Source organism: Zalophus californianus, chromosome 2 (assembly GCF_009762305.2).
Source record: "Zalophus californianus isolate mZalCal1 chromosome 2, mZalCal1.pri.v2, whole genome shotgun sequence".
In the NCBI taxonomy this organism is placed as follows: Eukaryota; Metazoa; Chordata; class Mammalia; order Carnivora; family Otariidae; genus Zalophus; species Zalophus californianus.
In genome coordinates this window covers 177,560,252-177,576,870 of record NC_045596.1, presented here as the reverse complement: position 1 = coordinate 177,576,870, position 16,619 = coordinate 177,560,252, and the positions used below count along the sequence as shown (strand labels likewise).

At 40.4% G+C, this 16,619-nt stretch overlaps 2 protein-coding genes across 2 annotated transcripts in view; both read left to right on the top strand.

Annotated features, from left to right (window-relative positions):
* Nucleotides 1–2,318, top strand: part of LONRF1 (LON peptidase N-terminal domain and ring finger 1) — a 40,676-nt gene extending 38,358 nt beyond the window's left edge. The window contains exon 12 of the mRNA XM_027599064.2: nt 70–2,318. Within this exon, the coding sequence (XP_027454865.1) occupies nt 70–228 (159 nt within the window). The 3' untranslated portion in view covers nt 229–2,318. The remainder of the gene's footprint in view (nt 1–69) is intronic.
* A 13,301-nt stretch (nt 2,319–15,619) lies between these two features.
* Nucleotides 15,620–16,207, top strand: LOC113925046 (guanine nucleotide-binding protein G(I)/G(S)/G(O) subunit gamma-11-like). The gene has a single exon (XM_035726256.1). It carries the CDS (start codon nt 15,683–15,685, stop codon nt 15,902–15,904), a length of 222 nt encoding a protein of 73 aa, XP_035582149.1. The 5' UTR covers nt 15,620–15,682; the 3' UTR covers nt 15,905–16,207.
* Nucleotides 16,208–16,619: the final 412 nt, after the last annotated feature.

Here is a 16,619-nt window from a genome sequence, read left to right as displayed (position 1 = left end):
GTTGATTTGTTACTGTTTGTTACATAGATATGTATTTTATTAATACTATCAACTGTTGGTTATTTTTAGGCAACCCCTAATGGACCCGCATGGTGTTGGTGGCTTCTTGCAGTTCTTCCTGTAGATCCCCGATACCAGCTGTCCGTTTTGTCAATGAAGTCTTTGAAAGAACGGTTGACAAAGATACAGCACATACTGACCTATTTTTCTAGAGACCAATCTAAGTAACTAACTGCTTGGATCTTCCTTTAAAGTTACCCTAATCTGGCTGTGTTGACGGCCAGATTGTCTGCTGCCTTTTGCACATCCAGTGCTGGTTTGAGAAATGTAATGAAACCTTTCCCCCCCCCTCCCCTTCAACCTCCTGAATCATGTGGTTCTTCAACTAGGACTTAGACCACTAAGAACTTGCACAGAAAAACACACACTGAATGTGTGTCAAACCTCTACATTGTGATAAAGTTGCACTATGTACCATATTCTAAAACAAAATGAGAACTGTGTGTATGTGGGGTGTGTGTGTGCGCGCGCGTGTGTGCATTTTCTCTGGCTTTAAAATTTTAAAAGAAAAAAAAAGCCATAGAGAGCAGGCCTTGCTGAGGGTTGGTTATTGCCCAAGTTTACAACAGTAGCGACACAAGTTTTTGCAAGTTGAATTCGCCTCAGATATATCTGTCCTAATGCTTCTGTTTGCACAAGTATGTAAACTATGGTATTGAGTATCTCTCTTGGTTGGAAATACTGCTCTTGCTGAACTGTCTTGACCATTGACTATGACACAGTTTCTTATTTATGTAAATACTTGCGTCCTAAAGGCCAACAGGCTTTGGATGCGGAACCTAGAGCCAGTTTTCAGGAACAATTGCAAACCTGCCATGGTACTGTGCATCTATTCATAAAACACTTAAAACTGTGAAAATATGGTTTACATTTAATTGTACATAAAGGTAAATGGAGAACTCAATTCAGTACCAGTTAGTTTGTACATTTTAGGGGGCTTTTCACATTAACTGCCCATCTATATAATTTATAGTTTGACATGATGTGTTTGTTTAAAAGAATTACATAGGCTAAACCCATTAAGGATCTGGGGGAAGAGAAGAAGCTTAATGTAGAACTAAGCTTTTAAAGTATGTTTTATTTTTTAATTCTGGTCTTGGTGCAAATGTTAGCTATGCCTTATTCATATCACAATTAGATCACCATGCTGTGACATGGTTTGTATTCATGCTGCCCTAGATACTTTTGTAATTATTTGTTGCAAACTTGTGACTGTCCCTGTTAACTTTCTTTTATGTAAGTACTTTGTAAAAGTTTCTTAAACTTTTGCTTTTGCTTATTTAATTTTGAATAAAAGCTAAATTCATAATAATTTTTTTCTTAAAATTTAGGTCAGTGTCATACTGTTTCGTGACATGAGATATAAGCTTATAGCTTTCAAAATACTTTTTTCGGTCATTTTTGACCAAACCGTGCAGTGTCTTAAGGCGGCTTTAGGCCCTAAAATAATCCTTTAAAGTACTGTTTTTCAACATTTAGAAAAGCCATGTCCCTTTAGGATAAAACACAGTTCTTCATGTTACCCCCCATTTGAGACTCCTTGATTAAACATCAGATCCCAATTTCCCAGGTAGGATTTTTCCAAATATAAATAAGTCATTGAACAGTGAATATTCTTACAAAAAATATATTCAGAAATGACTGCCTAGTGAACCATCCTTTGCCCCCACAATTACACTGAGAATTTGTGTAAAGAGTGGGCCATTCCCCAAAAGTACCTTGTCAATAGTTCTGAAGTTTTAAACTTTCTTATAATAAACTATTAAATGCCTGTTGAGTAGTGTCCGGGTAGTAATATACATGAAAAGTTTACCTATAGTTCTCATATGTAGGAGAAGGAAGTAGGATTTACCTGGGCTGAATCTACATCTGCAATACGTGCACGCACACACACACACACACACACACACAAATGGGCATGAAATTATCTCTATATACATGTACATACTAACGGGAATTAATGAGTTTTATCATTTGACTCTAATTTTGTGATGAATGTTCTGTTATGTCTATAGATTTTCTTGGATCCCTGGACAATTATTTTCCTACTATACCTTATGAACCATTTATCCAGAAAGGAAAACAAAAATCTGACAGATTCTTACCATTATCACTTTAAGTGACTAAGTTCTGTCACTTTTCAACATTTCAAGTCAAAGTAGCTAGTTGCTGCTCTGCTCTTAATACACCTGTCTCTACATGTCCATATCTTCCTGTTCTTCAAGGAACCCGGACGCCTTCACTCAAATAGAACTCTGAACTCCAATGCACTTTCCTTGTACTTTGCTAATGGCACTTACAGGAGGTAACTGAATAATGCATGAACCCTCTCATGAGTATTATGACTGGTGTCTAGCAGTTTAGACAGATTTAATAGGCTGACCACTGAACTGAAATAAATGCCCATTGAGAGAATGGTTAGACTGAGCGATACTTTTGCCTTCTCTTCCCCAAATCCAACAAAATGACAGTAAAGAAAATGAAATCTAATGACATTGTGAAACCAAAAATCCATCAATTAACAAATGCTTTTGAGGAATTTCTGAGACAGGGGAACAGAACATGATCTAGAAGACTGAGGACAGCACAGCGTTTCAGAATTGGAAGACTATACCCCAAACTAGGGGAGGGTCTTAGAAGACTCAAGAGGATTTCTTGGGGAGCTGATACCTGACAAAGGTAGATCATTTGGCTGAGCAGTAGGTAGCAACAGCAGTAGTTCTCCAGCCAAATCGCAGAATGGGGACATTGAGCCAGAAAAGACCCTTGAAACATTAGCTACAGATCCCGAGTAGGATGGAGGGCCCTCACACTGAGACTGCAGACTCCTGAACTACCTCATGTGGCCATGTGTTCCCATGTTCTCCCACGGTCGACAGGACGCAGGCGACCTGTGACTGAACCAGCAATCCCAGAAGAATGAACAGGGATCCCAAACGTCAAAGATAATTTTCTCAGACCTCAAGACAAAAATCATTTTTGCTTTCTCAGGGACCAGATTGATCCATTTAAAGGGAAATAGCAAGGCAAACTTAGGTAGACTGAGGACAAACAGAATAGTAATAACTCAGTTGTCTGGCATGGATCTGCAATGGAGAGGACTGGCCTAATATGAATTCAATATGAATTTTCTTCATAAACCAATGCTTAAATGCCAACACTTAAAAAATGCTAAGCATTTTTATACCTAAAACATTTATAACTCAGTTTAATAAAGGGGTTCTCTTGCAGACCTGCCTCCAAATAGCTTTCGGCTGTTCACCGAAATTAAATGTATGCGTCAGGATTTTTGGGGGGGTCATGATTTAGGGTATTGAAAAGAATATAGGCTTACTTCCAAAATGTAGTAAGACCCTATTTAATCCACAGAAAAATCCTGTAAAGTAGGCATTCTCCTTGTACAGATGAGAAAACTGAAAGACTAAGTAGTTAAGTAATTGTCAAAGGATTTACACAGCTAATGTGCAGTGAAACTGACTTTGAACCTAGGCATCTGGCTCGACCTTTACTGCCATATCAAGTTATAAAACATCTCAGAAGGTCAATGTGTAAGGAAGGGTCTGGAAATGATTCACTTGACTTTCTGACATAGCAGGCTTTACACGTGACAGGGAGTGCATTTTATAGCGATGGAATTAGAACTTGCTTTTAAGCACCTCACCCAGATTGTGAGATGGCCAAATCAGGCTGAGTCATATAATTTTGGGAGTAGTATAAATTGCTGACAATCTTTTAAAGTTACCTTGCAGTATATATCGAGATCATTAAAATGGTCATATTCTTTGACCCAATCTTATTTTAGAGGAAGGACATTGATTCAAGAAAATAGAATCCACATGAATGATGATACTCTTTTAATGTCTCTAGAACAGCAAAAACTTAGAAACAACCAATGCCTATTATTGGTAACAAATAGACTGTGTGAAAAAGTACAATTCAGAAGTAGAATTATACCACGATTACCATGGTATATTAAAAAGTAGAAAATACTATGTAAAAATGAAATCAGTAAAACAGGTAATATATTTTTCTTTAGAAATCCTGTACGTCTTTCTTGTAGGGAGGGCAGCCATCTAGAACTAATGTGTTCAATCTACAATACTCTTGGGATTTACTTTTGAAACTGTGACCACACAAACCTTTAAGAACATCATGGTTATACTGATAAGTTTGTTATGTTTCAAGTACACAAAAGCTTGAAGGCTGGAAACTGGAAACAGTAAAGTAGTCAAGAATGACTGTAGAGGTATATACCTTTAAAAACACTCTCAGGGTATTTGGCGTTATCCTTTCACTGTTCGGTATTAGGAAATACGAAGTGAAGTAAAGGTGAAAACCTATGTTATTGGTAAAAATGTTAAACCATGCTAACCAAAGGACTTCCAGGAAAGATGGTGGAGTAGGAGAATGCTCAACTCACCCCATCCCACAGATACACCTAGATAACACCCGACCAGTGTAAATAACCCAGAAAATGACCCAAAGAGTGGCAGAACAAACTCTCTAAAGCTAAATAGAAAGATGCCACATCCAAAACAGTAGTAAGGAGAGAGATGAGGTCAGGAACCAAGCTGACCTACAAGACTGTCCCACAGGAGGGAGGGGGGACCACTGCAAGCTCAGAAAAGGGAGAAGTACAGACTTTACACCAAGCACCCCAGGCATGGGGGGCCCCCACTGGGACGAGGAATCCCCCTAACATTTGTCTTTGAAAACCAGAGGGGCCTAACATCACAAGTTCATATAATCAGTGGTATAACACCTGGAATTTTAAAAATTAGCAGACTCCACTCTGGAGAGAGCAGGAGTACAATAGGAAACTGAGTCCCCACCCTTAAAGAGACAGCACAACAAACACGCACACTGAGATACAGCATAGAAGCAGCAGTTTGAAAGAAGACGGGTATACAGGAAGGAAATGTATTTACTAATCTCCGAACATGCACTGGAGGGGCAGGGATCTTGAAGAGACTTCTCTGAGAACAAAAGAACTGTCAGGTACCATTTCCTTCTCCCGCCCCCCACCAGCCTAGATACCCAGACACCTGCAGGAACCAGTGCAGCTCCAACACTCTCTGCCTAGCTTGCTCACAGTGAAACCAGTCCCTCTGTTCTCCTACAGACCCACCTACTCTAACCCACCGTCAGCAGGAGACCCCCCCCCAAAATGGTGCCACAAGCCTGGCAGCGTATAAACAGCCCAACAGGGCCAAAACCACTCCAAATGACTCAAGCCGCTGGAGGTGGGGGAAATAACCACACATCAATTTGACATTCGTCCCAGCAATACGTTGGGAGCAGACATCTGGTGTGACCACAGGCCCCACGCACCAACACCAGCCTCACAGGGGACAACACAGGGAGAGCACTCCACAGTTTAGTGCTACCACAGCCTTGGCAAACATCTGGTCTGACTCAACACAAGCCCAAGGCCGCCCCAAACTGGCACATTAAGAGCACAGGCACCAAATCTTGCCCACAATAGGCAAAGAAAGCCATTGCAGAGGACTGCAAACACAGTTCAGGCACAATAGTAGGGCTTGTGCAACACAAAGGCACCTGGGAAGCCCCAGGTTCTAGCACATGGGACACTGTCCTGCAGGGCACAAGACCTCTTTTTCCTAAGGCCACTACTTTAAAGAGCAGGAGACATAGCTGACTTAACTAACACACAGAAACAGACACGGAGAGTTAGACAAAATGAGACAGAAGATTAGGTCCCAAATGAACAGGACAAAACCATGAGACCTAAATGAAATGGAGTTAAGTAAAATGCCTGATAATTTAAAATAGTGGTCATAAAGATACTGCCTGGACTTGAGAAAAGATCGGAGGACTTCCGTGAGATCCTCAACAAAGAGAAAGAAAACATAAAAAAGAACCAGTCGGGGATGAGGAACCCAATAACTGAAATTAAAATACACTAGAGGGAATAATAATAGACTAGGGGAAGCAGAAGAATAGATCAGCGACCTGGAGGATAGAGTAATGGAAAGGAATCAAGCTGAATAGGACAAAGAAAAAAATTTCACAAGAAAGAAAATGAGAAGAGACTAATGGAATTCAGTGACCCCCACCAAGTGTAATAATATGCACATTATAGGGATCCCAGAAGGAGAAGAGAGAAAAAAGGAAGCTGAAAATTTGAAGAAATAGCTGAAAATTCCCCTAATCTGGAGAAACAGATTTCCAGATCTGGGAGACAGAGACACCCTCCAACAAAATCAATCCAAGGAGGTCCACACAAAGGCACATAGTAATTAAAATGGCAAAAAGTAGTGATAAAGAGAAGATTAAAGGTAGCAAGAGAAAAGAAAACTTTAAGGCGTTTCCCTTCTATGTAACAGTTATCAGAGGCTTTTTCAGTAGAAGCTCTGCAAACCAGAAGGGAGTAGCATGTTCAAAGTGCTGAAAGAGAAAAACCTACAGCCAAGAATAGTACATCCAGCAAGGCTATCATTCTCAACAGGAGAGAGAGTTTCCCAGACAAAAAAATACTTAAGGAATGCTTCACCACTAAGCCAGCCTTACAAAAAGTATTAAAGGGCACTCTTTGAGTGGAAAGGAAAAATCAATAAGCAGGAATAAGTAGGAAACACAAAAGCAAAAAGTATATCTATAAAAATCAGTCAAGGGTTTCAATAAAAGATGTAAAGTAGGACACTATATATCTAAAAAGGGGGTTGAGGGAGGAGAGGAGTAAAAGCTTAGTGCTTTTAGAATGTGTTCAAACTTAAACAATCACTAACTTAATATAGACTGCTATATGCACAAGATGTTATATATAAACCTAGTGGTAACCATTAAATCAAAAAATTGGTAACAGAATTACAAAAAATAAAGAAATGGAATGCAAATATCTCACTAAAGAAAGCCAACAAACCATGAAAGAAGAGAAGAAAGGAACAGAGAACAAAAACAATCATAAAGCAAGTAACAAAATGGCAATAAGAACATACCTATCAGTAATTACATGGGGGGGGGACCTGTGGCTCAATCGGTTAAGTGTCTTGGCTCTTGATTTCTGCTCAGGTCATGATCTCAGGGTTGTGAGAACAAGCCCCATGTAGGGCTCTGTGGTGGGTGTGGAACCTGCTTAAGATTCTCTCTCTCCCTCTCCTTCTACCCCCCCCAGCCGCCCACTCGTGTTCTCTACTAAAAAAAAAAAAAAAAAAAATTACCTTGAATGTAAATGATGAACTAAACATTCCATCAAAAGACACAGGGTGATAGAATGTATGCAAAAGCAAAACTCATCTATATGCTGCCTACAAAAAAACTCATTTCAGACCTAAAGACACATGCATATTGAAAGTGAAGGGATGGGAAAGCAGTTATTATGCAAATGGAAGGGAAAAGAAAGCTGAGCTAGCAAGACTTATATGGGACAAAATAGATCTTAAAACAAATAATGTAATAAGAGACAAGAACACTACGTAATCATGAAGGGAACAATCCAAGAAGAAGATATAACTATTGTAAATATGCACTCAACGTGGGAGCACCCAAACACATAAAGCACCTATTAACAATAAAGAAAGTAATTGATAGAAATATAATAATAGTAAAATGCTTTAACACCCCACTTACATCAATGGGATCCTCTAAACAGAAAATCAACAAGGAAACAGTGACTTTGAATGATGCATTGGACCAGGTGAATCTGATATATTCAGAACATTCCATCCTAAAAAGCAGAATACACATTCTTTTCAAGTGCACAGAGAACATTCTTCAGAATAGATCACATATTAGGCTGCAAAACAAGCATCAACAAATTCAGAAACACTGAAGACCTACCACACATCTTTTCCAACCACAATGCTATGAAACTAGAAATAAAACACAAGAAGAAATTGAATGAACTCAAATACATGTAGGTTAAACAACACGCTACTAAACAGTGACTGGGTCAACCAAGAAATCAAAGAAGAATTTAAAAAAATGCATGCAGACAAATGAAAATGAAAACACAATGGTCCAAAATCTTTGGGATGCAGCAAAGCTATTCTAAGAGGGAAGTTGATAGCAATATGGGCCTACCTCAAGAAGCAAGAAAAATCTCAAACTAACTTACACCTAAAGGAGCTAGAAGAAGAATGACAAAACCCAAAACCAGTAGAAGGAAGGAAATAAAGCTTAGATCAGAAGTGAAATAAAAACTAAAAAAAATAGAAATTAATGAAATCAGGAGCTCGTTCTTTAAAAGAAACAAAATTGATAAACCTTTAGACAGACTCATCAAAGAGAGAGAGAAGACTCAAATAAAACAGAAATGAAAGGAGAAATAACAACCAGCACCACAGAAAGACAAAGAATAAGAGACTATTATGAGGGGCGGAGCAAGATGGCGGAGGAGTAGGAGACCTGGATTTCGTCCAGTCTCAGGAATTCAGTTGAATAGGGATCAAACCATTCTGAACACCTACGAACTCAACAGGAGATCGAGGAGGAGAGTAGCAACAACTCTCTGAACAGAGAAGCGACCACTCACTGGAAGGTAGGACGAGCAGAGAAGTGAATCTGGGGCGATATTCGGGAGGATAGACGGCGGGGGAGGGGGCCTCCGTCGGCCGCTTCTGGCAAGTGCTAGAGCCGCGGAGCACAAAATCGGAACTTTTAGAAGTCGGCTCCGCTGAGGGACGTTGCTCCAGTGGCTAAGCAGGGGGTGGAACCCTCGTGGGACAGTGTGGTCTCAGGACCCTCGGGGTCACAGAAAGACCGGGGGTGCCTGAGTGCAGCAGAGCTCCCAGGTATCGGAGCGGGGAAGCTGGCTGCAGAGACGAAGCCGAGGCGCGGGCTCTCAGCTCGGGGTTGCCATAAAACTGACCCAACAAGCGGCAGAGCCGGAGAGACTCCCCTTCCTCCCCTGGGAGGAGCGGCGCGGGAGCGCACTGCAGGGATCTACTAGGTTTGGAGACTCCACACCGGGTCGGATGCCAGAGATAGAAACGCTCGGTCACAGGCCGGTGAGCACGGAGTGCGGCCAAAGACCGGGGACACGGGAGTGACTGGCTGCTTTTCTCTGGGGGCGCACTGAGGAGCAGAGCCCCAAGTTCTTGCCTCCTCTGGGGTGGAGATAGGGAGGCCTCCATTTTCACTGTTGTCCTCCAAAGCCGTATGGAAAGCTTGCAGGAAACAAAAGCTCCCCAGAGCAAACCCGGGCAGATTGCTTAGCCTGGACCTGCAAGGGCGGGGCAATTCCGCCTCCAGCAAAGACATTTGGGAATCACGGCAACAGGCCCCTCCCCCAGAAGATCAGCACGAACAGCCAGCCAAGACCAAGTTTACCGATCAAGGAGAACGGGAGAATTCCAGCGCTAGGGGAATACTGCACATAGAATTCATGGCTTTTTTTTACCATAATTCATTAGTTTTTCAAAGTTAATTTTTTAACTGTTTTTTTAATTTCTCTTTTTCCCTTTTTCAACCAACATCTTATCACTCCCTTTTTTTAAAAAAACATTTTTTTTTCATTTTTAGAGTCATATTTTATCCCTTCATAGTAGTTACCCTTATTTTTGGCATATATATATAAGTTGTTCTCTCTTTAAAATTTTGAGATACAGTTTCTTCTAACAGATCAAAATATACCCTGAATCACTAGTGTATGGCTTTGTTCTAGTCTGCCTGATCACATTCTCTCCTTTTTTTTTTTTAAATCTTCTTTCTTTTTTCAACCAACTTCTTATTGTATCAATTCCTTTTATAAAATCTTTTATAATTTTCATCTTTACAGTCATCTTCCATCCCTTCATTGTATCAACCCTTATTTTGTACGTATATAAGTCTTTCTTCCTTTAAAATTTTAGGAGGCACTTTTTTCTAACAGACCAAAATACGCCCAAAATCTAGTGTGTGGCACTGATCTATGCACTAACCTGATCATATTTGATCATATTCGTTTTTTTTTTAATCTTTTTCTTTTTTTTTTTTCTTTCGTTCTTTTCTCTTTCTTTTTTCTTTCTTTCCCTTTCTTTTCCCCTGGTTTCAGGTCTTTTCTGATTTCTATAGAGTATATTTGCTGGGGACATTGTTAACCTGTTAGCATTTTGTTCTCTCATTCATCTGTTCTCCTCTGGACAAAATGACAAGATGAAAAAAATCACCTCAGCAAAAAGAACAAGAGGTAGTATCATCAGCCAGGAACCTACTCAATACGGACATTAGTATGATGTCGGATCTAGAGTTCAGAATCATGACTTTAAAGATACTAGCTGGGCTTCAAAAAAGCGTGGAAGTTATTAGAGAAACCCTTTCTGGAGAAATAAAAGAAACTAAAATCTAACCAAGTCGAAATCAAAAAGGCTATTAATGAGGTGCAATAAAAAATGGGGGCACTAACTGCTAGGATAAATGAGGCAGAAGAGAGAATCAGCGACATAGAAGACCAAATGAAGGAAAATAAAGAGGCTGAGAAAAAGAGAAACAACTACAGGATCACGAGGGCAGAATTCGAGAGATAAGCGATACAATAAGATGAAACAACATTAGAATAATTGGGATCCCAGAAGAAGAAGAAAGAGAGAGAGGGGCAGAAGGTATATTGGAGCAAATAATAGCAGAGAACTTCCCTAATGTGAGGAAGGAAACAGGCATCAAAATCCAGGAGGCACAGAGAACCCCTCTCAAAATCAATAAAAATAGGTCAACACCCCGACATCTAATAGTAAAACTTACGAGTCTCAGAGACAAAGAGAAAATCCTGAAAGCAGCTCGGGAGAAGTGATATGTAACCTACAATGGTAGAAATATTAGATTGGCAATAGACCTATCCACAGAGACCTGGCAGGCCAGAAAGGACTGGCATGATATCTTCAGAGCACTAAACGAGAAAAATATGCAGCCAAGAATACTATATCCAGCTAGGCTCTCATTGAAAATTGAAGGAGAGATAAAAAGCTTCCAGGACAAACAAAAACTAAAGGAATTTGCAAACACAAAACCAGCCCTCCAAGAAATCTTGAAAGGGGTCCTCTAAGCAAAGAGAGAGACTAAAAGCAGCACAGATCAGAAAGAAACAGAGACAATATACAGTCACAGTCACCTTACAGTCAATACAATGGCACTAAATTCATACCTTTCAATAGTTACCCTGAATGTAAATGGGCTAAATGCCCCAATCGAAAGACACAGGCTATCAGATTGGATTAAAAAACAAGACCCATCAATATGCTGTCTGCAAGAGACTCATTTTAGACCCAAAGACACCCCCAGATTGAAAGTGAGAGGGTGGAAAACCATTTACCATGCTAAAGGACACCAAAAGAAAGCTGGGTGGCAATCCTTATAGCAGACAAATTAGATTTTAAACCAAAGACTGTAATAAGAGATGAGGAAGGACACTATATCCTACTTAAAGGGTCTATCCAACAAGAAGATCTAACAATTGTAAATACCTATGCCCCGAACATGGGAGCAGCCAATTATATAAGGCAATTAATAACAAAAGCAAAGAAACACATTGACAGCAATACAATAATAGTGGGGGACTTTAACACCCCCCTGACTGAAATGGACAGATCATCTAAGCAAAAGATCAACAAGGAAATAAAGACTTTAAATGACACACTGGACCAAATGGACTTCACAGACATATTCAGAACATTCCATCCCAAAGCAACGGCATACACATTCTTCTCTAGTGCCCATGGAACATTCTCCAGAATTTATCACATCCTAGGTCACAAATCAGGTCTCAACCGGTACCAAAAGATTGGGGTTATTCCCTGCATATTTTCAGACCACAATGCTTTGAAACTAGAACTCAATCACAAGAGGAAAGTTGGAAAGAACTCAAATACATGGAGGCTAAAGAGCATCCTACTAAGGAATGAATGGGTCAACCAGGAAATTAAAGAAGAATGAAAAAAATTCATGGAAACCAATGAAAATGAAAACACAACTGTCCAAAATCTTTGGGATACAGCAAAGGCAGTCCTGACAGGAAAGTATATAGCAATATAAGCTTTTCTCAAGAAACAAGAAAGGTCTCAAATACACAACCTAACCCTACACCTAAAGGAGCTGGAGAAAGAACAGCAAATAAAGCCTAAACCCAGCAGGAGAAGAGAAATAATAAAGATCAGAGCAGAAATCAATGAAATAGAAACCAAAAGAACAGTAGAACGGATCAACGAAACTAGGAACTGGTTCTTTGAAAGAATTAACAAGATTGATAAACCCCTGGCCAGACCTATCAAAAAGAAAAGAGAAATGACCCAAATCAACAAAATCATGAATGAAAGAGGAGAGATCACAACCAACACCAAAGAAATACAAACAATTATAAGAACATATTATGAGCAACTCTATGCCAGCAAATTAGATAGCCTGGAAGAAATGGGTGCATTCCTAGAGATGTATCAACTACCAAAATTGAACCAGGAAGAAATAGAAAACCTGAACAGACCTATAACCACTAAGGAAATTGAAGCAGTCATCAAAAATCTCCCAACAAACAAAAGCCCAGGGCCAGAAGGCTTCCCAGGGCAATTCTATCAGACATTTAAAGAAGAATTAATACCTATTCTCCTGAAACTGTTCCAAAAAATAGAAATGGAAGGAAAACTTCCAAACTCATTTTATGAGGCACCATTACCTTGATCCCAAAACCAGACAAAGACCCCATCAAAAAGGAGAACTACAGACCAATATCCTTGATGAACATGGATGCAAAAATTCTCACCAAAATACTAGCCAATAGGGTCCAACAGTACATTAAAAGGATTATTCACCATGACCAAGTGGGATTTATCCCTGGGCTGCAAGGCTGGTTCAATATGCGCAAATCAATCAACATGATACAATACATTAACAAAAGAAAGAACAAGAATCATATGATCCTCTCAATAGATGCAGAAAAAGCATTTGACAAAGTACAGCATCCTTTCTTGATCAAAACTCTTCAGAGTATAGGGATAGAGGGTACATACCTCAATATCATAAAAGCCATCTATGAAAAACCTACAGCCAATATCATTCTCAATGGGGAAAAGCTGAGAGCTTTTCCCCTAAGGTCAGGAACGTGGCAGGGATGTCCACTATCACCACTGCTATTCAACATAGTATTAGAAGTCCTAGCCACAGCAATCAGACAACAAAAAGAAATCAAAGGCATCCAAATCGGCAAAGAGGAAGTCAAACTCTCACTCTTTGCAGACGATATGACACTGTATGTGGAAAACCCAAAAGACTCCACCCCAAAACTGCTAGAACTCATACAGGAATTCAGTAAAGTAGCAGGATATAAAATCAATGCACTGAAATCAGTGGCATTCCTATACACTAACAACAAGACAGAAGAGAGACAAATCAAGGAGTCGATCCCATTTACAATTGCACCCAAAACCATAAGATACCTAGGAATAAATTTAACCAAAGAGGCAAAGGATCTGTACTCAGAAAACTATAAAATACTCATGAAAGAAATTGAAGAAGACACAAAGAAATGGAAAAACGTTCCATGCTCATGGATTGGAAGAACAAACATTGTCAAGATGTCAATGCTACCTAGAGCAATCTACACACTCAATGCAATCCCCATCAAAATACCATCCACTTTTTTCAAAGAAATGGAACAAGTTATCCTAAAATTTGTATGGAACCAGAAGAGACCCCGAATAGCCAGAGGAATATTGAAAAAGAAAAGCAAAGCTGGCGGCATCACAATTCCGGACTTCCAGCTCTATTACAAAGCTGTCATCATCAAGACAGTATGGTACTGGCACAAAAACAGACACATAGATCAATGGAACAGAATCGAGAGCCCAGAAATGGACCCTCAACTTTATGGTCAACTCATCTTTGACAAAGCAGGAAAGAATGTCCAATGAAAAAAAGATAGTCTCTTCAACAAATGGTGTTGGGAAAATTGGACAGCCACATGCAGAAGAATGAAACTGGACCATTTCCTTACACCACACACAAAACTAAACTCCAAATGGTTGAAAGACCTAAACGTGAGACAGGAGTCCATCAAAATCCTAAAGGAGAACACAGGTAGCAACCTCTTCGACCTCAGCCGCAGCAACTTCTTCCTAGAAACATCGCCAAAAGCAAGGGAAGCAAGGGCAAAAATGAACTATTGGGATTTCATCAAGATAAAAAGCTTTTGCACAGCAAAAGAAACAGTCCACAAAACCAAAAGACAACTGAGAGAATGGGAGAAAATATTTGCAAATGACATATCAGATAAAGGGCTAGTATCCAAAATCTATAAAGAACTTATCAAACTCAACACCCAAAGAACAAATAATCCAATCAAGAAATGGGCAGAAGACACGAACAGACATTTTTCCATAGAAGACATCCAAGTGGCCAACAGACACATGAAAAAGTGCTCAACATTGCTCGGCATCAGGGAAATCCAAATCAAAACCTCAATGACATACCACCTCACACCAGTCAGAATGGCTAAAATTAACAAGTCAGGAAACGACAGATGCTGGCGGGGATGTGGAGAAAGGGGAACCCTCCTACACTCTTGATGGGAATGCAAGCTGGTGCAGCCACTCTGGAAAACAGTATGGAGGTTCCTCCAACAGTTGAAATTAGAGCTACCATTCGATCCAGCAATTGCACTACTGGGTATTTACCGCAAAGATACAAATGTAGGGATCCGAAGGGGTACATGCACCCCGATGTTTACAGCAGCAATGTCCACAATAGCCAAACTGTGGAAAGAGCCAAGATGTCTATTGACAGATGAATGGAGAAAGAAGATGTGGTATATATACACAATGGAATATTATGCAGCCATCAAAAGGAATGAGATCTTGCCATTTGCAACGACGTGGATGGAACTGGAGGGTGTTATGCTGAGTGAAATAAGTCAATCAGAGAAACACATGTATCATATGACCTCACTGATATGAGGAATTCTTAATCTCAGGAAACAAACTGAGTGTTGCGGAGTGGTGGGGTGTGGGAGGGATGGGGTGGCTGGGTGATAGACATTGGGTAGGGTATGTGCTATGGTGAGCGCTGTGAATTGTGCAAGACTGTTGAATCACAGATCTGTACTTCTGAAACAAATAATGGAAGATATGTTAAGAAAAAAGAAAAAGAAGATAGCAGGAGGGGAAGAATGAAGGGGAGTAAGTCGGAGGGGGAGACGAACCGTGAGAGACGATGGACTCTGAAAAACAAACTGAGGGTTCTAGAGGGGAGGGGGGTGGGGGGATGGGTTAGCCTGGTGATGGGTATTAAAGAGGGCACGTTCTGCGTGGAGCACTGGGTGTTATACACAAGCAATGAATCATGGAATACTACATCAAGAACTAATGATGTAGGTGGCCGGCTCGGGACCCGGCAGGGGGCCAGCGTCCCGCCCGGAGCTCGGGCAGCGCCCAGCTTCTCAGGCTCCCTCTCGACTCAACCCTCCCCGGCTCGCTGGGGCAGGCCTCCCGCGGTCGTGCAGGCCGGAGAAAGAGCCTAGGACACGGGGCAGGGCCGGCGTGAGGGGACACCCGGCAGGCAGCCGAGCTCTCGGGGCCCTGGGGAGCACGGCGGGGAGGCGGTCCCGTCCAGTGCTGGCGGGCGGGCGGGGTGCGCCCTGGTGTGCCGCATTCCCAGCCTGTCCACTTCCAGAGCTGTCCCCGGGCCCGGTTCTGGGGCGAAAATGCCTGCCTTTCACATAGAAGATTTGCCAGAAAAGGAAAAGCTGAAGATGGAAGTTGAGCAACTTCACAAAGAAGTGAAGTTGCAGAGGCAACAGGTGTCTAAATGTTCTGAAGAAATAAAGAACTACATTGAAGAACGTTCTGGAGAGGATCCTCTGGTGAAAGGAATTCCAGAAGACAAGAATCCTTTTAAAGAGAAAGGCAGCTGTATTATTTCATAAATAACTCTGGAGAGAAATTTCATCCTCAGTAGAAGAACTAGTTTGTTTTGGTTTTCTGAAATAAAACCGAAATTCCTTTCAAAGAAGGAAAACAAAATTTAAGGACTTTCTTAAACACTTATACTGATATGGTTATGTATAAAAGCTGTGTGCTTCTCATCTTTGCTCACTATACTCCCTTGTTAAGAGGGCAGAGAGTATCAAATGGACAATTATGGAAATAAGGACATTACTTGTGCATGACTCACTTCTTTCAGTATATTGCTTGATGCCTTAAATAAAGTTTTATCTCTGGAAAAAAAAGAACTAATGATGTAATGTATGGTGATTAACATAACAATAAAAAATTTTTAAAAAGAGACTATTATGAAAAATTATATTAAAAAATTGGCAATTTTGAAGAAATAGATAAATTCCTAGAAACACATAACCCCCCCTAAACTGAAGCAGGAAGAAATAGAAAATTTGAACAGACCAATTACTGGCAATGAAATTGAATCAGTAATCAAAAACTTCCAATGAAGAAAAGTCCAGGACCATACTGCTTCACAGGCAAATACTGCCAGATAGTTAATGAAGAGTCAATCCCTATTCTTCTCAAACTATTCCAAAAAATAGAAGACAGAAAGCTTCCAAATTCATTCTATGAGGCCAAATCTGCCCTCATACCAAAAGCAGATGAAGACATTACAAAAAACAAAACAAAAACACCCAG